The sequence below is a fragment of the Myodes glareolus genome, chromosome 15 (genome assembly GCF_982192425.1).
Source record: "Myodes glareolus chromosome 15, mMyoGla1.1, whole genome shotgun sequence".
In the NCBI taxonomy this organism is placed as follows: Eukaryota; Metazoa; Chordata; class Mammalia; order Rodentia; family Cricetidae; genus Myodes; species Myodes glareolus.
Genome location: NC_142040.1, coordinates 54428800 through 54456094, shown reverse-complemented (window position 1 = coordinate 54456094; position 27295 = coordinate 54428800). Strand labels below are relative to the sequence as shown.

At 41.6% G+C, this 27295-nt stretch overlaps 1 protein-coding gene and 1 pseudogene across 1 annotated transcript; both read right to left on the bottom strand.

Annotated features, from left to right (window-relative positions):
• Positions 1-559: 559 nt before the first annotated feature.
• Positions 560-26948, bottom strand: Golph3 (golgi phosphoprotein 3). Its single transcript, XM_085676617.2, has 4 exons — positions 26432-26948; positions 12324-12455; positions 7927-8041; positions 560-2435 (listed from the first exon to the last, which is right to left on the bottom strand). Exons 1-4 carry the CDS (start codon positions 26654-26656, stop codon positions 2011-2013), a joined length of 897 nt encoding a protein of 298 aa, XP_085532743.1. The 5' UTR covers positions 26657-26948; the 3' UTR covers positions 560-2010.
• Positions 26715-27295, bottom strand: part of LOC148119701 (elongation factor 1-alpha 1-like) — a 46239-nt pseudogene continuing 45658 nt past the window's right edge.

Genomic DNA, 27295 nt, shown 5'->3' with positions numbered 1-27295 from the left:
AATTAGGAGTTCACTGCTCTTGACGAGGACCTCTCTCACCCAGTTCCCCCTGATGTACTTACTCTCCTGGCTTCTGGCAGGTACCAAGCACTTTCGGAGTACACGTACATACATACAGGAAAAATACTCATACAAATAAAATAACAAAATTAACTTAATTTCAGTGTACTAGTGTCAGTCTTCAGTATCCATGTCTAAACAACAACAAACAAAACCACACCTTTACTGCCAATAGCAGTGTCACTGGGAGGGAACTAGGCGATTTTAATGTCTTCCCCCAAGCATCCATCATAAAGGGGATGGCAACCATTACCATAGCCAGCTGTCTGTTTCTCTAAAATTTTGCTGCCATTTATTTGTATTGTCAGTGACAGCTTTCATTCAGCAGAACTGAGTTTCTACAACAAACACCATATGTGGCTGCAAAGTTTAAAGTACTTCTTTCCCGGCTCTTTTAAGACAGTTTGCCAAGCCGTGCAGTTGAAATGTTACTATGCCATACTAAGCAAAACTTAACTTGAAGCAAAGGAGATGACACAAAAATCAAATGACATGCTCATTGTGATTCAGGCACTTTCAAGATCATAGTTTATTTATTACTTCAGATAAAAAGATAGTATACATATTAGGGAGTCCCTTAAAATTCAACTCTAAAGTTATACGCATCTAGTATTTTTGCATCAAATGTTAACCAAAAGTTTCTAGACACCTGAAAGCCCCACTATTAACATGAACTATGGTAATAAAAAATTTGACATTTAATTTGTTCAATGTATAGTATTTACATTATGAAACCAATGGTACATAAACAGTGATAAAGAATAAAATCAACATTAAAAAGCAGAGGTTTGTAGTCTTACGATGTGCTAATTATCATAATTGTATATAAAATTAAAATATAGCAGAGCTTTCTGTTACAAAAGTCTTAATCATCTGCATTGCAGTCATTACTTGCTATCAATTTACATGCAACATCTGCTAGGACTGATATCTGATCTTCTTTTCCTCAAGAATGGATGAGTAGATAAATGATATTTTGGAGCAGACATTAATTTACTTAAGGACATAAAAAAAACTGTACTCCAGATTAGTACTAGTCACAAGCCTCTTTCCTTCAGAAATCATAAAAACGGGAAGAGTTTAAAAGAGTCACAAAGGAGATGTATAGGCAGAATATCATGAGGGGCCCGGCTTAGAAAGAGTTGAACAGATCACATCTTTCTCTCCTTCAATGATGAGAGGTCTAGTTTGCCACCAAATAACAATGAATGAAGCTAGTGAAGGGCACCAGGTGCACAATTAAATTTTGCAAAATACTAAGACGAGGCAGAGGTGGCCAGAAGAAGGGGCGATTCATATATAATCCGAACTATATACAGCATAAATGGAATGCAGCCCATCTCAAACTGGCTTTGTGAAACAATTGGACCTTTATGATTTAATAGCTAAAATTAAAACACAGGTAACCATACAATAGATTTACATAGGAAGCAAAATCCAAGGGGCATATTATATTACCTATTTACTGTGCTGTTTCAATTTAAAAATAATTTTGCTAAGTATACATCTCAACTGAGGTCTATGTATAAAATGTCCTAATAGATACAGATATTTACCTTTGGTGAGTTGAAGGCCTTGTTGTGACTTGTCTGAATTGTAGGCAGAATGCCAGGTGGGAAAACACAAGCTGAGGTAATCCAAAAGCTGTGCATGAGGTGACTGGAGGTACTCTGAAAGCCAGAGTACAGCAAATCCGACCAGGTAACAGTGAGAATGGCAAGAGGGAATGGAGTGCCAATATGGCAATAAGGTTGGTTAAAAACAGAAAGAGGAAGGCCTCTCGTACCAGCAGAATCCCACGTACATACAAAAAAGAAATTGCCACCCACCATTTTGTAGAACAAAAGCCAATTATTAGTATGGGAAAGTACAAACTACAGAAAACCAGAAGTCAATAGAAGAAAAACTACTGGTTCACATGAGAAAAAGGAAACATTTCCATTCTGACAGCTACTTGGTAAACGCAGCTACCACGGCCCATAGAACTTCACTGGTATTGGCCTTCAGACACTCCACTTCTGGGTCTAAGTCGAGAAGCTGCCGTACTCTCTTGGTGGCTAAATCATACTGCTCGTCCAGAAGGGGAGCAAAGGCATTCTCCAAAACATCCGAGGCATGGGCTAGGTAAATGAGGGCCAGCAAGCGCTTGTCCATTCGGTGAGGGTCATTTACCCATTTGTCAAGAACAGCTTCTTGTACCTTCTTGATGAGGCGCTGCTTAATGTTGTTATTGGTGAGAGGATGCGTCGTCATGTCAAACAGGAGGAAGTTCTGTTTCTCTGTCGTCAGTACACCTTTTTCTACCAGGTTTTTAGCTAAACGTTCACGTACATTTCTTAACTGATAGTGCAATTTTAATGGATTCCATGTCTCACCTAAATAAGAATATTCCAGAAGTTAGAAATGATGGGTAGTATTTGCTGAACTACAACAACAAAAATGAACTATTAGACAAGCAAAAGAAATTTGATTCTTGCCCCCTCCCCACTAGATCATGAAGTCCAAGTTTGGATGACTGGGTTCTAGGCATCCAACACTTTCTCAGGCACAGTAGTCTTCAAATCACAACCACCCTTAATCTGAAAGAGTAAAGAACCACATGTTCAATTTTGTTCCTGCCTGCTCTGGCTATTATCAAAAGGCAGTCAATAAGGCGGAATGTAATGTGGTAGGGCACACACTCACCAGGTGGAGGCAGAAGAATCTCAAGCATGGAAGCATCTGGGCTACACTTAAGAGAATTCTACACTATAAAAGCATCATAAGGTCCTACATTCAATCCTGAATACTACAAAAAAAACAAGAGGAAAAAGAAAAAGAAAAAAAAAAACACCAAAACCAAGTCTCTACAGTATAAAAGCAGCGATCTGTCCCTACAAACCTACCAATCTTCAACAGATGAAAGAGAAATGGCGCTCTCTGATTATAAATTATTCCTAAACTGCCATTAGGACAGTCTATAGAGACAGCAAAGCTCGTGTGGACAAGGATGAAAAATTATATAAAGCTGACCCCTGAAGAGAAAAAACATCTTCAAAGCTTTTTGTTTTGTTTTGGAGACAAGGTTTCTCTGTGTAGTCTTGCTATCCAGGAATTCACTCCATATACCAGGTTGGCTACAAACTCAGAGATCTGCCTGCATCTTCCACCTGAGTGTTGGGATTAAAGGCATGTACCACCACCACCTGGTATCATTTTCAGATCTTAAGTCTGTCATCTATAAGCACTTCCTCTGAGACAAATACTTAAACTAAGCCATTTCCAATTAAAATCATTTACTTTCTGCCTAGCGTGGTGGTACATGCGTTTAATCTACAGCCTGGTCTACAAAGCGGGTTCCAGGAGAGCCAGGGCTACACAGAGAAACCCTATCTCAAAAGAAAAAAGAGAGAACCATTTATTACAGATAAAAAATATCAGTAACTCTGGTTATCTTTCAGATTATATGTAACAAGTTTAACTGTATTTTCTAAATGATCACCAATATTTTTCCAGTTTGAGAAAAAAATAAATTTTTTTAAACAGCACATTGAAAATCAACCCCAAGCACCTTTCTCCACTGTGAAAACTCTAAAGCTGAAGTTCTAGAACACTAAGAGAATCAGCCTTAAGCTACATTACTGAAGCCAGTAACATGGAGCTACTAAACTTAAAATGTACTTAAATTTTCAGTCCTCAGCTTTGCAAGTCATAGTTTAAGTACCAAAAGCCTTGCGTGGCTGCCATTATTCACTGGATAGCACAGAGCACTGTGGCACCTGGAATGCATCTCACCTAACAGTGAAGACCCTGACAGGAGCTCAGCGCTGACCACTCACGATGATGCTCACACAGAGTATCTGAGTTGATCCCCAGCACCCATATCAGGCGCCTCACAGACAGCTCTAACTCCAATTTCCAGGGGGAAATAATGCTTTAATGACCTTTGCAAGCACTCAGTACAAACGCATACAATCAGGGACACCTATATAAAATAAAAGACTATCCTGGACAGCAGGCAATCCTCGCTGTTATTAGAAATATAGAGAAAATTAATTAAAAGTGACTTTTCAAATACCAGTCATAAAACATTCCAAAAAACTATGACTCAGATAAAACCTAATGAGCCACAAAACTGGCCCACGTACACTACCTAGAGGCATATCCAAGGCAACAGAGCAGGAATGAGGATTCCATAGCACAGAACAGCAGACACACTGCCCAAGTCTGTGGGCAGAGACCAAGATAGCGAGAGCAGCTGAAAAATACAAGGCGGAGTACAGAGATCTAGAATCCTACATAATATTCAAGTCTCAGAAAGCTAAGCCATACAAGTTGAAGCAAGAATCTGCAAAGCTAAGCAAACAGACATACTAAAAAGCTAAAGAATGCCAAGAGTTTTCAGAGAGGTGAGAAAAACCTGGCCACCAAACTAACCTGAGGAAAAAGGCCTTACTGAGTGTCCAGGACATAAGGGAACTCAGAAAGACCACTCTTCAGGAACAAGGTTGAGCTAGTATCAAGTGAAAACTAGTATAAACCTGTACTATCCAAGTTTTAAAGTGTAATCCACAAGTAACTACCAAAGCAAAAGCCAACACCCCCCCAGTCCTCGCTTGGACGGGTGGGGGGGGGGGGGTGCGCGCACGCGCAAGGGAGAGGGGAAGGGACACAATACTGAGATTGAATTTAGGACCTCCCACATGCTAGGCAGGCACCCTAAAAAAAAAAAATCAAACAATCTTTAAACAAAGATGACAAAGTTCAGCACTTAACAATCTAATATTCACAATGTTGAGTATTCAATTTTAAAAGAGTAACAATAACACATTAGATTTGCAAAGAACAAAATATGTTCCTCGAGGCCAAAGCACAGGATGCAAGAAATGTTTACGTTAACCAGCTTAGCTTCCCCTGCTCGATTCTGGCAGAAGCCTTGATTCTGTCACTGCTATGATAATTTCACCTGCTAAGAAGGTCCTCACAGGCGCCCTAAATCTCCTCTCATCTGTCTGTCAGGGTTCCCAGCTCAATACCCCCTACATGGAAGCTCTGGCCATTGGCGCCAGGCGGCCAACACCCCTCTTCTCACTCCCAGGTGGGAGGGGGCTCTCGTCCTTTTGCCTCCAAGTATTTAAGTATTTAAGCCCGACATGTGCTAAATAAAGTGATATTTACCCTTTGGGCGAAAGATCCTGGTCTCTCTGTGTGTGTCTGTTCAACTCCTAGGATATTGATCCAGTCTCGTGGTTCGATGCGGGAAGCGCGCCCCGTATCGGAAAGTGGGGTTTCCGCAGATTCAGGCGGAGCAGGACAGTCTTTTATTACATTATTTAGTATGCATGTGTACCACATGTGGAAGTCAGAGGACAGCCTGCAGGAGTCATCATGTGAAATCAAACTCAGGTCCAGGTCATCAGGCCTGGCGGCAATACCTTTAACCTCTGACTCATCTCACTGGTCCATAGAAGAGTCATTAAAATTTTGCAATTTACTTTGGAAAAAGACTTAAAAGTATATGATAACAGGCTGGTACTATGACTTATTAATAATTAAGGCCATCTTGTGCATAAAAAATCATTTCAAATAAAGTCACAACAAATCAGTGTCTACAAGCGAATTTGGGTTCAAGTGTATGCACACGCGTGCACACACGCACACACAAAAGTCAACTACTTGGTAAGGTAGTATTTACAATGTTCTCAGGAATCATAATACCAAGAATATAAACATTAAGACTTATTTCTAAACTTCTAGGTATCACAATTAAGTGGTGAGAGAAACCATCATAATTTACTGGCTAGAAAAAAAATGGGAATGAGGCCCTATATAAAAATATTAGTTACAGGGGAGGGGCACTCAAACTACATCTAGACTTCTAGAAAGAATAAATATCTAAGAACAAAAGATACAGCAAGAGTGCACAGCAGTGATGACCTTCTTGCAATGTCCTATGACTTCCAATTTTTAATTCAATCCACTGTCTCCTAAAGTGTCTACTGATCACCTGACAGCTTGGGTTTTAGATTTTACTCTGTTTCCTAATGCCAGTGTCAGGAAAGCAGACAACTGTAAACTAAAGTCAGACAAGATGTATTAGCTGACTTTGGAGAATTCAAACTAATACAACATAAAATAAGCACATTTATGAAAATGCTTTCTACAATTAACTATGCATATATCTGTGCACCTGTCAGACAGAACAGGTCTCACAATCCAGATGACATCTTGGCCATCTATTCCCACACTGACTCGGGGAAGCTTGGCAGCCAAATGCCTGGTTAACTGCTGAGCCTTCTCACTGGCCCACTCTAATCCTTCTGAAAATGTACACTTTCTTTTGTGTATACATTTTTTACCTTTCAAAGGTGTAGTCCAAAGTCTACTACTTCCTTTCAACTTCTAAGCCTCCTCGGACATTTTTTCTGAACCACCGAACTTTTAGGGAGCCATAAGTATTAAATTATTAGCCACACGTGGGTGGTCGTCAATCTCCAAGTATCTCTGCTTAAGTTCATAGCACCTATGTCAGTGCCGTACAACACTGGCATTCATACACTACACACTTTTCTGTTGTTGGCACTTCTACAGTGCAAGTGCAAGGTAGGCATCAAATCCTGAGTTTTGCACATTCTAGATCCTTAAGGACTATACCTCTCACGAGAACAACTTTAAAACAACTAAAATTAAAAACAACAACAACAAAAACCACATTCTCAGACTGGCCACAGACCTACACACTTAAATTCATAGAGTGGGAAACCAGAGTGATGACTCAGTGAGCAAAGCCACTTGCAGCCAAGCATGATAATCTCAATCCACCCGAGGCTCACAGGTGAAGGAGAGAACTGACTTCTACCCTGTGCCAGGACACACTAACCCCCCCACCACATACACACTAAAATAAACATAATAAAAAGCTTGATAGCCAGTCAACAGAAATCTGGTCCATTTGCTCAACAGAAAGCAGGTGAACGGAACCAAGCACCCTATCACCAAGCTCTGACCAGAACCATTGTTCTAATACTCTAGCAATGCACTTTGTCTTCTCCTCCCAAGCTGGATCCACTTCTTTCATGTCAACATGGCAGCTCATTCCTAATATACACCTAAAACAATATATGCCTAATAATAAGATGTGCTGAACACAACATTCTGGCACTTATAGCCAATCAAAAACATGGGATATTGCCTAAATATCTGCCTTGTGAATTCTTACCTATTCCAATGGACATCCTATTGTATTTCAATATTTTGGGAGAAATCTCTTTAATGTTTACCCTGGTGAGAAGCATACGAAAGGCTCAAGTTGAAAGTCAAGTTCAGTCAGCACTCACACTAGTAAGGTTTAGTCAGTCAGCAGTCATACAATGTTAACTAATTAAGTATAACCACTTTAGCCTATCAACCCAATCCCTTAGGAAAATTCTGGTTTGGTTATACCACTGTAAAAAAAAAAAAAAAAAATCCAGTGATTAAGACACTGAGCATCAGACTGGAGCAAGCCCAATGAGTGCATGGTATATGTTAAGATCAAGAGATAGCTTATAGTTTATGAAGATATTCTCACAGCTTGGCCCACTCTAAACAGTAAACTGTCCCAATAACTCTGATAAAGAATGATTGGAGACAGGCATAGTGGTGCAAGCCTTTAATTCCAGCACTTAGGAGGCAAAGGCAGGTAGATCTGAGTTGTAGTTCAGTCAGGGCTACAAATTGAGGAGACCTTGACTCGAAACAAAACAGAGCTTAAAAGAAGACTATTATTTGCTTTCCCATGTAAAAGGAAAATTTTTTCTTAAATTATCATCCCCACCACCATCTTCCTTAATTAAGAAAACATCTCTAAGCAGGACTCAATGTTTACTTTTTAATACATCAGCTTACCACTAAGTAACTCAATCCAGTTCTGGACCGTCTCTGGAGGTTGAGTCTCCTTAACATGCTTTAGAGCTTCGTCAAGAAGAACATCCCCTGTTGGAGCATCCGATTTACAGATCACCTAAAACACAAGCGGTCAGAAATGATCCACTGGTATCTTCTTTCCTCATAAACTCATTAGATAAAAAACAAACAAGTAAGCAAATATTTCATGCTCAGAGACTTTACACTTACCGCAATTCCATTTAATGCTGAACTTTGAGCTAGTTAATGCACAAATTCATTCATTAAAATATTCTTAGACCCAGAAACATAGTCAACTATATGGAAGAATTCATATAATAAAGGCATTTTACATAAGAAAACTAATTTTCTCAAAAAATATCATTAAGGAAACTTTGACAAATTGAAGGAAAAAAACAAAATTAAGGTACAGCTCCCTTGAGCTTACGCTTAATAAAAGATATGAAGGGGAAATATAGTTTTAGGAATAAGAAAAAAATTTTAAGACTGCCATTGCAAGCAGAAGCCTTAATGACTATGGAAAGTTACTCTATCTCCAGCCCCAAGAGGGTGAGGAACAGAGATGGTAGGGGCCCAAGGACAGATTCTAAATCTGTAATTAAAACCTGTATTGGGTTAAGATATTAGCAGTGAAAAGTGGCTCAAGAGTTAAGAACATCAGGTGTTCTTACAGGACTCAGCTTTATTCCCAGCAACCAGCTCACAATCACCTGTAACTCCAGCTCCAGGGACTGACACCTTCTCCTGGCCTCTGCAATTACAGCATGCCTGTAGGGCATAGAAATGCATGCAAACAAAACACCCAGACATGTAAAATAAAAGAAACCTCAAAAACAAGAAAAGTGGAAAATCCTGGGAGGTGGGTAGGAAAGGAGCCCTCAATGCCATGTTAGTTGGCAACTTAGGTGCCCACAGGCTTCACTCAGTCACAGCCTAAGCAATGCATTTCTAGTTAAATCTATCACAGTACCTTACAGTGGCTATTAAAAACTGTGTTCTCATATTTTTCTTCAAAAAGGTGCCTCTGTGGGTTTTCTTTTGCTCAATCTCACAGAAGATTAATATATAAGAGCTTATTCTTTAGGATTACACAAGAAAAATATAAAACCATAATGCCAACCACAAATTTAGCCTCGAGGAATTGAAAAAAAGTGAAATGAATTAAAAAATATTGGCTTTAACCCAATATAGTTAAAACCTGGCCTATAAGTGATAGTTGTTTGAAAGCTGAGATATTTACTGTTTTCACCAATACTGTTTTTAAAACTTCAGTGTGTTTTTATAACACAACTCAATTTTCAATGGTGGCATGATTACTATGCTGGACAGTGCAGATAAAGAAATATTTAGAATGTTCACTCCATAGTGCTTAGTTAGACCAGGGTTTACGAGGGAGAAAAAGAACTTTAGGAGAAAAGAACCCTATGTCTGTGGCACTGAAGCCATGTGACCTGCTTCTGTCTTCCACTCCTGCTCTCTCCATGTGGCCAGGAGCCATCATCATCCACTTTCCTCAAGTTCCCACTTTGAGGCAAGTGGTCTATCAGCATCCGAACAACCTGGCTACGGGGAGGTAATTAATTCCTTCTGAGTCCTGCTACAGACCTTCCTCCTGTGTCACTCCCTCCATAGTCTTTGTCTGGATTTTAGCCCCTATTGTGACCATCTTTCACTTGAAATAATTTGTCTCCTGACTAGAGGACTTCAATATGTTTAATGTTGTAGGGATACTTTTATTTATCTGATAATTTCATAACATATGGAACATTGAGTATATCCAACCCAAATTCTCCACGTTCCCTTCCCCCGATACTTCTCCTCTCACCCCATCCCCCACACACACTTAAATAATCCACTGCATCTAGTGTTGCCTGTATGCACACGGCTGTGAGGCTATCCAACATAGCACTGGCAACCTACCAGTGGTCACACACACACCAACCTCCCCCTGCAGCCATCAGTTGCTCAACTAGGGGGTGGAGCCTCATGAGCAGACTCCACTCCTCACTAAGATGCTGACTGGCTTCATCTTATGCAGGCAATCAGAGCGGTTGTGAGGCTATGCATGCATGAGAACAACACTGAGCTCAGGAGACAAATCTTACTACATTTCATTGTTCCTGCTCAAAACAAATCAAAGATTCAAACAAGTTCTAAATTCCTTTAAATTTTCAAGACTAGCTGGGCAGTGGTGTTACACACCTTTAAATCCCAGCACTTGGGAGGCAGAGGCAGGTAGCTGAGTTTCTCAGGCCAGAGTGAACTACAAAGTGAGTTCCAGGACATCCAAAGCTACAGACAGAAACCCTATCTTGAAAAACGACGATGACAACAACAAAATATTTCAAGAATATGTATGGCTTCAAAATAAATATCCTCTACTTGAGTAAATTCTTACTACCTACAACATAGAAGATATGAAAAGAAGAGAAAACAAGACCTCTGAGAAAATGCACTATATAGACAGAGGTTCAAAAGGCCTCAGGAATTTAGCAGAAAACAGATTCATAAAACAAGAAACCCTGTGGGAGCTGCAACCTCAGAACAAAGAGGTCAAGGTCAGTTATGCAGCAGTGACATGACACAGGTGGCAGGCAATGAGGACATGTAGGCAGATGCAGTCAGAAACTAAGGAACAAGATTAAAACAACCAAGGGGGGGGGGCTGGCTATAAGCAGATTCTCCCTTAGAGTCGTCGAGAAAACACAACTACATCTCCTAACTCTGGCCTCCAAAACTGAGAGAATTCTTTCTTTCTTAAAGCCACTATGGCTGTGGTTGCTTGTTAATGTGGTTTTAAAATGAATTAAAGACAGAGTGGCAGCACATGACTTTAATTCTAGCACTCAGGAGGATCTCCTAAATTTGAGGCCAGTCTGTCTACATTCTGTAGGACAGTTGAACTACAAAGAGACAATGTCTCCCAAAAAAAAAAAAAAAAAAAAAAGAGCTGCCAGGATCAATGAATGAGGACAACTAGCTACCTTTGGTCTTCTACCTGTATCTATCTTAATTAAATCAGCAATTACTTTTAAACTTTAACTTAACTAAATCATATAGGATATTTTCCAACAGCCTTTTCGTCACATCACTAAGCAGCAGATTGACTTAAGTTTCACCACTGTTTCCCAGTCTAGCACAATGCATGATGTACAGTCAAAACTGACTCCTGCTAGCACATCATTTTATTTAGGCCAAGACTCTAATGAAAATTTCCTAAGTTACTAACCTGTGCATGCATTCTATTGATATACTACAATGACAGCTTTCTCAGGTTGGTTTTCTTCATAAGTTACTAACTACAGTTGCAGAAATAAAGCCTGCTTTATGACATAGTTATCCAAAACAGTAATATGTTAAATTCTCTCAATGCCAGTTCCCTTGTCTTAACAGCAAATGGCTGGATTTACCATAGAGATGCCATGAGAGCATTTCTACGGTGTCAGCCTGTAATCTCAGCCATTCAAGGACTGTCAGAAAATCTAAATTCAAAGCCTGCATAAGCTACACAACAAGACTGATTCAAACAAACATGCCCACATTACTCCACCCACCCAGTACTGAGCTCAAACACAGGCCGGCACACCCACTAAGGGAGCACTCATCCTGAGGCCCATGCACTCCAACCCAACAATATTACTTCCTGTACATTACTTCCTGCACATTAACGGCATTCCTTCTTATAAAATTACCATTCTCTGGGTTATCAGTTGGCAAGTTCAAAGTAAGGGACGCAGCACAGGCTTGTAATCTTAGTGCTCTGGAGACAGAGGCAAGTCTCCCAGTCAAGGTCAGCATGAGCCACTAGTGAGTTCCAGACAGCCTTGGTTAAAAAAGTGAAGACTCTTGTCTTGAAATGGCATAACTTTTGGATTTATAAATATAATCCATTACTAAATTAAACAAATGGTTTTGAAATCCCATGTCCAGAGTATAAGAGCTGACTGGAAGAGAAACAGTCTTGAACATCTGAAACTGAGGCCAAAGTTAAAAATCTAAAAACTAACCTAATATATTTCTGCTCCTCCACAGAAGTAACTACCTACACCTTCACCATAGAGAAAAGACATAAAAAGCAATCATAGTCTTCCAAAAAGATGGGTGCCCTAGGAGTAATTAATTTCCACAAAGCTCCTGGATTTTCCGAAGTTGGCTCAAAGTCTTCAGAAGCAAATAAAACTGAGTATTTCCTAAAATGCAGTGATCATGGATCCTAACAGTAACTGACATTTGTTGTGTATGCAAGGAACCAGAAAAACTAAGAATGCAATCTAATAGACAATTTTAAACTATTTACACATTTTAAAGCCATTAGAAATATTCATCATTTGTACAGAGCAAATTCTTGCAAAGGGGGTATTATTTAGAAGTCCTCTTACCTTTCTGGTTAAAAGACTTTTTCTTCTCATTCCACAAGCCTCTAGTTGTAACCTTCCTCTCAAGGCTAATTCGATTAACATACAGCCACGTAATCCAGATGATATACAGTCATTCCAAAATGATGTGTAACCCTATTTAAAAAAAAAAAAAGAAAAAGAAAACAAAACAGCCAATTTACCTTGACTCAAAAGTAGAAATAGCTTTAGCCAAAGCCATTTTTAGTACCTTTCACCACACATGTGTACCAGGCTTTTTCTTTTAGACCACGAACCAGCTCCCAAATCATGAAACACAGACTTAGTTTTGAGTGCTCGGCTTTGGCTTTGCTCTTTCCTTGGTAGCTCTTATAAACTAACCTGTTTCTCTTCATCTACGTTTTGCCTTGGGATTATACCTTTTTCCCTGTATGTGCTATACTCCTGGCTAGTCACTGCCTGGTTTCTGGCCAAGGGCGTGTCTCTCTCTTTCCTCCTTCATTCTCTTCCCCTTTCTAGCCTAGATTTCTCTTATTCTTTCTGCCCAAAGACCAATCAAGTGCCTTAGGTGAAACAATGCAAATGTAAGACATCTGTATATCATTAAACAAATGCGGCATAAACAAGCACAGCACACCTTCACACAGTTAAAGGAATATTCCACAGCATAATGTAAGACATCTTAGTCTAATTAAAATATTCTACAACACACATCTTTTTATAACAAGACACTAAAAATGCACTTAGTGTGTTTTAAATCTAGGATGTGGGGGAGGGTTGTCTTTTTATCATATATTCTTACATATGAATAAACAACAAATAACTTTTAGAGTCAAACTGGGCAAGGTAGTACATGCCTACAGTTCTAGCACTGGAGATATGGGGTATTCAATGGCTTAAGAGTTCAAGGTCATGCTAAGATGGCTCAGAGACTAAGAGTGTTTACTGCCCTTACATATAACTGACGTTCAATTCCCAGCACCTACATGGGACTCAAAACTGTAACTCCATTTAACAGGGACCCAATGCTCTCTTCTGGACTCCTTGGGCACCAAGCATACACCTAGTGCAGACATAACATGAAATCAAAACATAAATACACACAAAATTAAACTTTTAAATTAGTAAAAATGAAAATCCAGCCCCAGCATGGTGGCTCATACCTCCAGCATTCAAGCCAGTCTCGGCTACATAGGGAAGGTTCCCTGATACTTTGCCAGGTCAAAGCGATCAGCTCAATTTTTAGAGAATGGCTGACCACCAGAGTTCATGGAACTTCACTAATGATGTGGGGACTTAAAGTGCAAGCCCCAACTACCACTTTTTGTTGTTGTTGTTGGTTTTGATTTTTTTTTTTTGAGACAGTGTTTGTGTGTCCTGGCAGTCCTGGAACTCACAAAGATCCACCTGCCTCTGTCTGTGTTGGAATTAAAGGCATGCACCACCACCTGGCTCAAACTACCACTTTTAATGAGTTTTTAGAAGGAAAGCATTTAGATAAAGGGAACTAAAAGGCAAAAGCAGAAAGAGTTTTGTCAGGCATGATGGTATATGCCTTTTAATCCCAGCACTCAGGAGGCAGAGGCAAGAGGCACGGTGGATCTCTGATCTGTGCAGAACAGCAGCTATCTATAAAGTGAGATCCAGGACAGCCAGAGCTATAATTCAATCAGTAATTGATAGAAATCAAGTGAGATCTGGAGCAATTAAAGCCCTGAGACGCCTGGGAATTGATTCCACATGAAATTACATTACAGCTGTGTGATTTTCACAGGCCTGAACACACAAATGGGGTTCCTAGGTGAAACACCACAGTACAGGCAGAGTGCACTTCATGAAGTCGGGTGGGTGTGGCAAGCACACCAGTCTGAAAAGGGTGACAGAGTTAGCAGTTTACCTTTGATGGCGGATAGCAGAGGGCTAGAGCTAGATATAACTGTTCCAACTGTTATGAGTCACCCAGAGATGTCAGCAAAACAAGGTCTTTACTACAGATTTCAGGGTAACATTTAATGAAAACCTGGGTAACTCACACAGGAAAGTAGATGAAAGGGGAAAAAAAAATCTGTGCCTAAGTTTCTGGGGTTTACCAGAAATAAACCAGATACATGAAGCCAAGAAAAACAGAGCAAGCAACAGAGTAGCCCAGTATTTTGATAACCTCCTAGTAAACCCGTATCACAAAAGCATGATCTTGGAATTACCAGAGGAAGTTTTTGGTTTTGTTTTTTGAAGGCTGAGTAAAACAGACCCAAAAGAACAGTGGGGGTAATATAACTGACCAGATAACAATGCCACATGGGATTAAGTCTCTTAGGGGAAAAGTAAATCAGGAGAGTACCAAGTGACTGTAACCAACCTCAGCCAGCCCAGTTCTCCAATGAATCCACAGCATGGTCTAGACCACAAGCTAGCAGGGGAAGTATTCAGAGTGAGAAGCTAGAGAAAAACTTGTCCTTGTTTCTCTAAAAGAATTACAAGAGCCTATTGGAGAACTACATACTCAAAGCATGTTTTGTGTGTGTTCCTCTTTCTAGTACAGCAAGTTAGCCACTTTTAATAAAGTAGCTGAAATCTATAGAAAGACTAGTGACTGGCAGTATCATTTTTAGTTCAATAACTAGCTGTGTTTACATATACAGTTGTGAGAGAATAAAGAATCAATGATGTATGCAAGTGGTACCCAACTCCTAGAAGCCAAACAATTCAACCTTACAGAGGTTTGAAATTCTCCAGAGAGTAATAAAGAAGGCATCTTTGAGGCTCAGTCCAACAAAAGGGAAATAGAGCTCAGAGGTCAGTCACACTCAGGAGAGTACTGGCTCATCAGCTGTGATGAAGCACCAGCAACTGCCAGAGACCAATGGCTGTAAGATAGTGCCCCTCATATCTCACAAGACAACTCAGAATTCAATTTGGTCATAGGACCACTGAACAATCTGAGGCATTACAATTTCAGGAGTGTGATTTTATAAAACTGTTTCCCCCTAGTCCCTATGTCCTAAAACTTTAAGATTGGGAAGGGTAGGCATTCCAAGATAAAGCGGGTAATGTACTTCAAAAATCCAGACACGGCAAGGATCCAAAATAGGACAACAAAGCATACAAGAGAGCATGCCAAAGAGACCCTAGTATTCTGTACTGGTCAGGTGAGATGCTAGCAAACCTAAAACAGAACAGTTGAGGAGATGGAACAGTGGTTAAGAGCACACGCTGCTCTTTCCAGAGGATCTGAACTGACTGTAACTCCAGTTCCAAGAGTAAACAATACCTGTAGCCTACCAAAGGTACCTGCACTCAACGTATACAGCACAAAAAGACAAATATTTAAAAACAAGGACCAGGCGTGGGGTGCACTTCTTTAATCACAGAACTATGACAGCAAAGTAAGTGATCTCTGTGACTGAGGCCAGCCTCGTCTATACAGCAAGTTCCAAACCAGTCAAAGTTACAAAGTGAGACCGTCTCAAAAAGCAGCCTTGGCTTCTTTGGCCTAGGAACAGTACTTCTTGGTCCCTCACCCCCTAAAATACAATGCCTGCTCCAACTTCACCTATACAGCCTCCTTGGTGTCTGCAGTGCTACTGAAGTGACCAGAGACACAAATGAAAGTCTCAGCATTCTGACAGTCCCATATCCTCAGACATTAACTCATCCCTTAGCCACAACTTCCAAGTAGGGAGCACCATTTCAAGGGGCATCAACATAGTAGTCAAGTTCATTGAGACTGGTGCTGCCACAGTTAGGGTGGCTGGCTCTGGGGCTGGCTTTGGGACTGTTTGGGGAAACCTCAAAAACATCTCTTCTACTCATGTCTGGACTATGCCTTCTCAGAGGCCATGGACATTTTGTCTATATAAGCATGTATACATGTATATTTTCACACACAATGACTCACTTTTTAAGTAGGTAAGAAAAGAATTAGCAGTTAATAACAGTAATGGTTAGTTCCACTTTTCTGTATAATCATATAAAATGGAACAAGAAAAGACTAGCTATTCAAACTTGCAAAAAAATAAGATGTTATCCGTAGCACAATAAAGGCCAAGTACTAGAAATATTAAACATTTGCAACTGACACACCAACTTTCAGTTTCTCAAAGCCAACACAGAACTCTGAATATAAGGCTATCATCCCAATGCCTGGCTCTTCCAATCCTTTGGCCCTTACCAAACAGCATACAGACTACTTGTATTTTGTTTAAAAGGCATATTTCTACCATACTCATGCCTTAAAGTCAATTGAACCATCTTATTTCCTCTCTCCCATAAGCTATGGTAAAATGAAATCTTAGTAATTCTGCCTATCTTTTGAGGCATTGTATACATATGTTGTAGACATAAAAAAGCAAGTCAAAATACCCATATATATGTGTGTGCATATTAAATACGCATCCTTTAATCTTCTCCCAAAACTGGCATCAAATTTCACAAGTTCTAATAATTTCTGGCCAGTGAGATAGGTGTTTGCAAACCACATACCCCCAGACCCACGAGGTGAAGAGAACCCACTTTCACAGGTTATAATATGACCTCTAAATGAATACCACAATGCACACATCCATGCACACAGAGAAGTAACTGGAAACACTTTTAGTCACTCCAAGAGCCCGATGACTTTGGGTGTCTCCAGTTTTTCTACTCCTTTCTACACTTACATCTTTCAAAAATCCTGTCTCTATTATTATCATTGTCTTTAAAGCCCACAACAGCTTCTATTACCAATCCCAGCTTTTTGCCAACCTATGCCAATATTTTTATGTTCCTTATTCCATACATAATCTCCATCATAACTAACTTTGACACATTTTTTAAGATTTATTTATTTATTATGTATACAACAGAGGAGGGTGCCAGATCTCATTACAGATGGCTGTGAGCCACCACGTGGTTGCTGGGAATTGAACTCAGAACCTCTGGAAGAGCAGTCAGTGCTCTTAACCTCTGAGCCATCTCTCCAGCCCCCACTTTGACACATTTTTATTTGCTTTTATAGCTGCATTAGATCGCTTATTTTCAGAAGAATAAACTTTCTCATATAGGGTTCTGTGTCCTGTCTTTTCCTGTTATATCATAGCCCATTTTTCACTGTGCTCAACTATCTCCAAGTACAGGAGCATAGAGCACCTGCAGCCTAAACACCTGAGAGTCTGAAGCAGAGGATAATTTGAACCAAGGAGTCTGACACCAGCCTGGGCTGCCCTGTCTCAAATTAGACATAAAAGAGGAGCTAAGAATGCAATACCGTAATAGGAACTCACCTGGTGGGCTAATGCCCTCAGCATTGTAAAAAATTTAAGAAACATGGAAATAGGAAACAAAAATAGGGACTGGGAAGATGTCTCAGTGCAGAGCACTGCTTACTACGAAAGCACGAGGACATGAGTTCAAATATCTAGGACCTGACAGCCAGCTGTGCCTGTAACCTTAGCACAGGTAGATCCTGGGAGCTTGGTGGCCAACCAGATTACAGACACACGCCCCAACCCACCACACACATGAATTACATTTTTTAAATTATTCTTAATTTTAAAATAAAATTGAGGCATTTTCCCCTTTCCTTTTCCCTCCCTACAAAACATCCCATATACCATCTGCTTGCTCTCTTTGAAATGCATAGCTTTTCCATTGTTTACTTGCTATGTATATAGATAAATATAATCTTTAAAGGACTGTGAACCAGAGTCAGAGATTTAGCTCAACTGGGAGATTTGCCTATCCCCAGCATGGCATAAACCAAGTGAAGTGCCTGCATAAGCCAGTGCCTGCAATCCCAATATTCCAAAAGTAGAGGCAGAAGAATCACTAGTTCAAGGACCTCCTCAGCCACACAGAGCTGAAGCCCAGCCTGGGCTACCTGAGACCCTGTCTCAAAAATAAACAGTGGGTAAAAGCACTTGCTACCCAAGACCTGGTAACCTAAGTTTGGTCCCCAGAATTCACACAATGGAAGAAGAGAACCAACTCCCACAAGCTGTCCTCTGGCCTCCATACAGCAGCCCATGTGCTGCACACCCACACAAATAAATATAGATGCTATTTTCTTAAATAATTTTTAAAGGGGCTGGAGAGATGGCTCAGAGGTTAAGAGCACTGCCTGCTCTTCCAAAGGTCCTGAGTTCAATTCCCAGCAACCACATGGTGGCTCACAACCATCTGTAATGAGGTCTGGCGCCCTCTTCTGGCCTGCAGGCATACACAGAGACAGAATATTGTATGCATCATAAGTAAATAAATAAATATTTAAAAAAATAATTTTTAAAGGATGTAGAATACTGGCCTAATCAGTGCCCGTGAAGATTCTGGCTTTGAAGGTAGTAAGGATTATTTTCTTCGCCTAGAAAAACAGAGCACCAAAGAGGAAATGAAAAAATCAAATGTGGGAGGAGCTGATTCCAACAAGGGCAGAGAGGCCAGACATCTCTCAAGCTTTCCTCTGGACCAGAAGGATAGGAAACAGGACTCACTGCACACCAACTCCACCTGGCACTTAGTACAACACAGCTGTCACAAAAGTCACTGACTCTGGAAGTTCAGGAGCTCCTGATGACTCAGGAAGAATGAACAGTATTCTGGAGAAGAGAATAATGAAAACAATCACAGACTAAGCTTACATCTAGGGAAAAGAAACCAAAAATACTTCAGGTTCCCAGATTTCCCAGCCCAGATGGTCTGAGATTACAGAAGGGGGGGGATACTTTACATACACACACTCATCCGTAATTAGGAGTTGCAGTGAAAAGGTATAGATAATATAGTGAATATCTGACTCATTCAGTTACTTATCAAGTCCAAGATGGTCAGGAAATAGCGACAAGAATGGAAGCTGGGCTCAGTAATAGAGCACTTGTCTAGCAAGCTCATGGTCAGCACTGGAAGGGTAAGAGAGAAGAAGAGAAGAAATCAATCAACAGTATTTTTTAGTCTAAGTAATATAGCAGCCCTTGAGTCCTATAACAAGTTAGGGACAGACCACAGAGGTCTGTTTTGCCCAGCAAACAAACAAAGAGGCTTAAGAATTCAAAACATTTAGCTTAGGTCTTCCAACTGGAAGTCAAGAAAGGCAAGGCCGTAAGTGAAAAACCATGGATAGTTTGTGTTGGTTAGTTTCTTTTGCTAACTTGACACAAACTAGAGTCACCAGAAAAGAGTGCCTAAATTGAAAAAAGCCCCCCCCCCAATAAGACCAGCCTATAAGCAAGCCTGTAAGGTATTTTTATTTTTTTGATTTGATGATTTATGTGCAAGGATCCAACCCACTGTGGGTGGTACCATCCCTGGGCAGGTGGTCTAGGGGTGTGTGTAAGAAAGCAAATTTAGCAATCCAGGAGGAACAAGCTGGCATCCGGGATGGGCTCTGCTTCAATCCCTGACTCAAGGTTCCTGCCTACATTTTCTGTCCCGCCTTCCCTTAGTGACAGATTACAACTGTAAGTTGAAATAAACCCTTTCCTCTCCAAGTTGCCTTTACTGACTGTTTATCGCAGCAACAGGAATACAGCTAGGAGAGCAGTCTTGTGGCTCCTGATCTGAGGCTTCCTCTCAAGTCCCTAGTCTCACCCTCTATTTCCTCTAAAGTCAGCATCCAATCACAACGAAATTGTCTGGAGATCTTGTCTCCTATGTAGACTATATGTCCATTAACAGTCTAAAATAAAAATCTTTGAAACATCAGCACCTAGCAAAGAACTGACACACACACACACACACACACACTTGCATTAACTGGGAATACAAATACCAGTTAAACCTGTTTTGATCTCAAAAACTAGCAGACTCTATTCAATGATCAAAATAATGTAATTTCTGGTTGTTTTTTCAGGACAGGGTTTCTCTGTGTAACAGCCCTGGTTGTCTTGTAACTCACTCTGTAGATCAGTCTGACCTTGAATTTACAGAGATCCGCTTACCTCTGCCTCCTGAGTGCTGGGAGGATTTTTTGTTTTTTACAGTATAAAACTATTTAACATTGTATTTAAGAAACTGGAATAGAGGTTTGGGAAGGTCTCAGCAGTTAAGGACACCTGTTTTTGCAGAAGACCCAGGTTCAGTTCCTAAGACCCACATGCTGGCTTACAACTAAGCACAAAACTCTAATTCCAGAGGATCTGATGCCCTCTTCTGATCTCCTAGGGCACCAGGCATGCACACACTGCACTTACACACACACAAGCACATAGATCTTTCAATAAAAAATAAAAGAAAACGGACCTAGGGTAAGGACTGTCATTTGGAGGTAAAACCCTTAAAAATATATATAGCAGGCACAAGGCCCTATGTTCGTTCATCCCAACCAAAGAATTGGATCCCAAGGGACAGTAACCACCAGCAGCTGACATATGAGCCCTTCAATCCCTAGTCTTTCTCCAAAAGCCAGGGGTGGACAGATACATGTTCCCTTCACATGAACACTCAAAATAACTTTTTCCTTAAAATTTTAACTCATAATTTTCTACAGTGTATATGCTAAAGTGTTCCTCAACCTACTAATCTCAGCCAAATTCTGTTAATAAGTAAAATTCCTCTCAATAAAGTTTGCTGTTCTTTAAGAACGCTCATTGCGTTGTACAAACTAACCTCCCCAACTGGTGAAATCAGTAGTCCCCCTGCATCAGCCTCCCAAATGGTCAGGCATGTTCCCAAAAAAATGTTTCTCAAGTGACCTAAGTGCAAACTCACGTAAAACTTATCTTACTGTCTCCTGACCAGTTTCCATCGTCCCCACTACCTCTTCCCTCGTGAAACATAAGGTGAGCTACACACTAAATTTACATGCTGGATGGCTAAGCTTAAAATGAAAAGAAGTTTTTCCAGCACCACCTCCAAGATCAGTATTCATTCTCTTGGGAATAATTTTACATTAAGTTTATGATTTACTTAGAATATTTACTGAGTCATGTGTACAGGTCAAGGTGAGATAAGTCAACTGTACAAGCAAAATTTCTAAACTACATCTGTTGTCGCCAACTAAATACTTTCTCTAATTAAGCAAGTAAACCAAATATAACTTATTAAGTTTAAAAATAAATTAACTTTAGGGATGATGAATATGTAGTTTGGCTGAAGAGTGCTGCTTGCTTAGCAGGTGCAAGGCCTTGGATTAAATTCCCAGCATCATCAAAATAGGAAGAGGAAAGACAGTGCCACTGTACTGTTTTCTATCCCTACCTTATGTATGCATACACATGTGAATGTGACTGTCCACCATTTGTGTAGTTCCAGAACCAACCTCAAATGTCAGTCCTTGCTGTCTATCACCCAGATCTCACCACATTTATTTATTTATTATTTTCAGGGGACACACATTAACACACACCACTTCATTGTACATTGTAGGACAGAGCACAACTTGGTAGAGTTAGTTCTGTCCTATCATTTGGTAAACTCGGGCTTGGTGGCAAAGGCCTTTATCAGCTGATCCATCTTTACTGGACCCCTTCTCACCTTTCTTGAGACAAGGTCTTTTGTTGTTCATTGCTGAACACACCAGGCTACTCAGCCTGGAAGCTTCCAGGGATACTCCTGTCTCTAGCACCCATCTTGATTCAGGAGCACTAGAATTAGAGAAAGGCCTTGCCCAGACCCAGCTCTATGAGCGCATGCTGGGGCTCTCCAAACTGAGATCCTCCACTGGCACAGCCAGCACCTTTACCCTAAGTCATCTCCCAGGTCCCATTAGCTGTATTGCAACTCTACAGCTTATGAAAGAAGAGAAATATCCTGTTTTCTTTAAGTCCGTGTGTGTTAGAGCACGCTACATTATAGTACTGTAGTGTATACACAAGGTTACCCTGCAACAGCACAGTGTGCTAACAGGCTGCACTCTTTCCAGCTTATTTTCCGTATAGGCTATAAACTTCATACTTGACTTAAAGAGATGAAAATGCAAACCCTTCAAAAATATCAAGGGAATATTATTAGTATTAGAAAAGGAATCATAGCCAGGCAGTGGTGGCATATGCCTTTAATACTAGCACTCAGGGAGACAGAGGCAGGCAGATCTCTGCACATTTGATGCCAGCCTGATTTACAGAGTGAGTTCCAGGACAGCCAGAGATACACTGAGAAACCTGTCTCAAAAAATCGAGAGAGACAGAGACAGCGGGGAGGGGGGGAAAGAATCATAAAATTCAAAATTTTTTTACTAGATTTTTAATTACTACTAACTTTTAGCGCATCTTGAAGTTCTGAAAACATGCTGAAAGACTATCTAATTATAGATTTGAGAGTAGAGCTGTTATACATTAACTGCATATAGAGAGGTAATTTTTATTTTTACAAAAACAGTTATACATCTTGGTGAGTGAATACTGTATTCCAAAGATTAATTTCAGAAAGAACTCATCTTTGGACACAGTGTAAAAACCACACGAAGTCAGTACCATCTCATAAACTTCCAAGCTAAGCCTGGCAGCACACCCTGTCATCACAATACTAGGGAGGTAGAGAGGGGGAGGATCACCAATTCAAGAACAGTCCTCAGATTCAAGAACTGCCCAGGCTATACAATAAATTTGAGGCCTGCCAATTACCATCTTTTCTCCAAACACACCTAATCACTACTTACATCAAGAGTTACTGCAGTAGAGTTCTTATAAGCATTAGACATGGCTATCTTTAAAGGGGATGTTACTAAAGGCTATGAAAACTTAGAAAATCAGGTGACTAAAAAACAAAAATAAAATGTGATGGAGGAGGGTTATCTGTCTATTGTGTTATTTTCATTGGTCAATAAAGAGACTGCCTTGGCCCTTTGATAGGACAGAAAATTAGGTAGGCAGAGTAAACAGAATAGAATGCTGGGAAGAAGGGAAGTGAGGCAGACGCCATGGAGCCAGCCACCAGGTCAGACATGCTAAATCTTTCCCGGTAAGTCACACCTCGTGGTGTGATACAGATGATTAGAAATGGGTTAATCAAGATGTGAGAGTTAGCCAGTAACTAATTCTCTAGAGATAATGGGCCAGGCAGTATTTAAATGAATACAACTTATGTGTTATTATTTCTGGGGCTCAGCTAGCCGTGCAGGAGCTGGGCAGGATGAAAAGCAGGCCTGCCCTGCAGCCCCTCACTACAAAAATGACACTAGAAAAAGACAGCACCAGCAGATCAGGAAGAAAACTCAAAAGAACCATGTTTGAGAACACGATACACACAAGAATACTGTTCTGAAAGGGTCTACAGAATACCACCCCCTTTCCTGCACTGCCCAGACAAGTCTAGCTACAACACAAAAGAACAGAAGACACTTCAATAAGAAGCTCTCCAAAAGCTGTCAATAACCCTAACATTTGGGAGACAGAGGCAGAAGGATCCAGAGAGGGTTCAAGAAAACGAAAAGCAATCCTAGCAGGGTGTGGTGGCACACAAATTTATTTAGTCCCAGTACTCGGGAGGCAGAAGCTGAAGGATCTCCGTGAGTTCAAAGCCAGCCTGATGATCTACAGAGTTCCAGGATAGCCAGGACTTTGTAGAGAGACCCTGTCCTCTGTGATAGGTACCCTGGTAAGCCATTTGTCCTGAATTTGAGACCTAATAAGGTCTTTAAACAAATTCTGTTTAAGCAATCAAAGGCCAACTGGTTCTCATATAGCTCAGATTGACTTCCAACTTACTATACAGGTGAAGATGTCCTGAACTTCTGATATTCTTGCTGGGATTATAGGCATGAGCCACCGAGTCATTTGTGCAGAGCTGGGAATCAAGTTCAGAACTTCATGCAATGCACTCTACCAAGTCATATTCCCAGCCCCTAGAACTTCAGTAAATAACAAATTTAACAAACTGAAATCCAATACAGGCTTAAGTGCCTAGAGACAAGGTAAGAAAACCCCTGGCCCTTGAAAAGGAATATAAAGTATGTCTATGATTCTAGCACTAGGGAAAACAGAGGCAGGAAACCAGGAGTTGGAAGCCAGTTAACACTACATACCAAGACCTTTTTGTCTTTTAAAAACAAAAAGGGCAAGGGAGAATCTCCCCAAAAGAATAGGTAGACAGTTTGTAGGTCTGGTCACTGGTATGTATTCATTCAATGAGAAGAAGAAATATATACAAGAAAATCTCTAAAACCAAGAAGACAATGCAAAATCCTAGCCTCCTGCACACCACCACTTCTTGGACTTGCCCATATTTTTTGTAACAAGCAAAAAAAGTCAGGCAGTAGCGGCGCACACCTTTAATCCCAGCACACACAGGCGGATCTCTGAGTTTGAGGTCAGCCTGGTCTACAAGAGCTAGTTCCATGACAGGCTCCAAAGTAACACAGAGAAACCCTGTCAAAACCCTGTCAAAAAAAAAAAAAAAGACTAAAGATTAGCTAAGAGTCTGGCTAAATCTTGGTCATGACTTATGAAGTAGACTATTTATGCAAAATAATCACAACAGATGGTTTCAACTACCTGGCATCAAAGAACTTCAAAAAAAAGTCAAATTATGTATATGTTGCAATATCATTAAATTTAAACAAATTCTTCCAATTATCTTCATGGGAACCAATCACAGAAAAGTTAAGTGCTGACAGCTTTAGCTTAAACATTCAGAGTAATGCCTCTAAAATAAAAGGTGCTTTTTCTCTCCTTATGGCTCAGTGTGACAACACCGAACAGGAGGTTTTGTTAAGTTTTAGCTTTACAGAGTTGTATCCGTACGGAAACAAAATGCTAACCCTGAAATGCAGTCTTTTTTTTTTTTTTGCTTTTCTTATATTTTCTAAAAATGTCTCAATCTGTTTTGTTCCAGAGGAGGAAAGGGAGTAAAGAACAATGTACAGTATGAGAAGCCTACTTTCTCAATCTTAATATTTTCTAAATGAATTCTTTTAAAATCGTGTTACTACGTCACTAGCTTTTAATTCTCAGAACAAAAAGAAAACACATGCCACCCGCTTTCCTCACTGTAACTGTAATTAAACAGGTAGTGTGCCCTTTACAGTCAAGTGTCTTCAAGTGTCATCAATTGTCTTCAAGATGACTATTAGTAAGGCACGTGACCATTTCCATCAAGACTCACTTCCCTGTACAGTACCTAGTATCCGGGGAACACAAGCAATCCATGAAAAAACAACAACAACAACAACAAAAAAAACCTCACCTTTCTACCGCTGATAAGTTTGGGGAACTAGGAAACTTTTTTATAGGTATGAACTGGAGTTTTTCTGCTCTCCTTTCTGAATTCTGAAAACTTGCACTTTTCTGTCTGACTCGCAAAACGTGTTGTCTAGAGTTTCCACACTGAAACGAAACAAGCTTCCGGGCCACCTCATCATACATGATTTATGAAATATCCAAACCTGCAAGTCTGTCTTTAAAAATAACCGCTTTCTTTAATGCATGGGTATGTAATAAGGTGAAACGTTAACTACAGAGTCCAGATGTTGGAAAGAGACGGTCACTAGCATGTTTTCAACTTCTCTGTGTAAAACTTCTGGGTTTGGGGGGCGCGAACGACTTTTCCAAAAGTCAGAATACAACTTAAGTCTAAATCTTTGCGGCCTTTCATCAAATCGCAAACTCGGTATTCCCAGCACTTCACGACAAAGCCCTCCCTTAAAAATGGCAAAACTAAGGGCGACAACGGATAAACGAACCGCGATCCTAACTCATCTTTCACTCACACCAAGTTCACCCAAAAAGTTACTTCCTAGGTTTTAAAGCAATTTTGCATTGACTTTTTAAACAATATCCAGTAAAATAACCTTGCTAATTCTCAACAGCACAGCGTTTAACTGAAGTTTTAGATAAAAAGAGACCGACAACAAGTAGCTCTAAATAGCAAAAGACTCAATAGTTGGGAGCGGTGGGGGCTCCGAGACTTTGGGTGTACCGAGCTGTCTCAGGTCGGACCTGCAATCGTTTGCGAAAGAAAGCAAGGTAAAGACTGCCAAGATTTCAGAAGGAAGAGTGCTTGTGAACGGAGGAAGAGAAGATCCAAGCACTCTGGGTCGGTACCGGGAGGATCCGGAACTCACAGGGCCCCGCCGGACAGGGCTGACCCCTACACTCCTCGGGACAAGCTGGGCGCTCCGGGCCACTGGGTTCCCGAGCCAGGGTCAGGTGCGGCCTCGGCCGGCGCCCACCGGGGCCCACCTGGAGCCCGCGCCCCCGCCGCCGCCCCGCCCGGCCCGCCCGCACCTCTCGGTCCTTGAGGCCCAGCAGGAGCACCTCCTCCATCAGGGTCAGCCGCGTTTCCTTGGAGTCGCCCTTGTCGTCGTCGTCCTGCTCGTCGCGGCGGCTCTGCGCCTCGTCCTCGCCGATGCCGCCGCCGCCTCCCGCCGCCCGCTCCTTGTCGGCAGCGTTCCGGGAGGCCTCGGTGCGCCGCTGCACCAGGCCCGAGCTCCGCTGGGTCAGCGAGGTCATGGCTCCGGCCGAAGCGCCGCGCCGGACCGACAGGGACGCGGGACCGGCCGGCTCTCCCTCACCGACCCGGCCCCAGGAGCTTCCGTGTTAATCCTCGGCGCTGGGGCGATGTCCGTGGGCTGCGGGGCCGAAGGCGGTCATGAGGAGCCGGGGCTGGGCGAAGCCGGTGGGCCGGGAGTCGGCGGGGTACACAAGGGTGCCTTCCGCCCGCGGCCGTGGCCCGACACAGCCCAGGATCCCGAGCGGAGGCGGCGGTAGCTCCGGCGGTGGCGGCGGCGCTTCCCAATATGGCGGCGCGCGCTGACGTCACCGGAGGATGTGGCACCGCCGGCGCGGGGCGGGGCCGGGGTGCCGGAAGCGGTGCGAGCGAGGGGCGTGGCTGGCCGCCTCCCACCCAGGCGGACTGCGGGGCTTCCAGCACTCCTGGTGTCTCTCGGGCCTGGGACCTGAGGTCCTGAGCGGTGTTGACTCCGCTGACATCTTCCTCTTCCTTTTCCTTTACGGTCTGACCTGGCGCCAGCGACCAGTCAGGCCTCTCTTGGATCCCGGAAGCGGAGGCCACGGGAGGGCGGACCCCGCCGAACTCTTAGCATCCCTATCAGTCCTCGGAGGCAGCTTCTAAGCCAAAGTGGCCCGGGT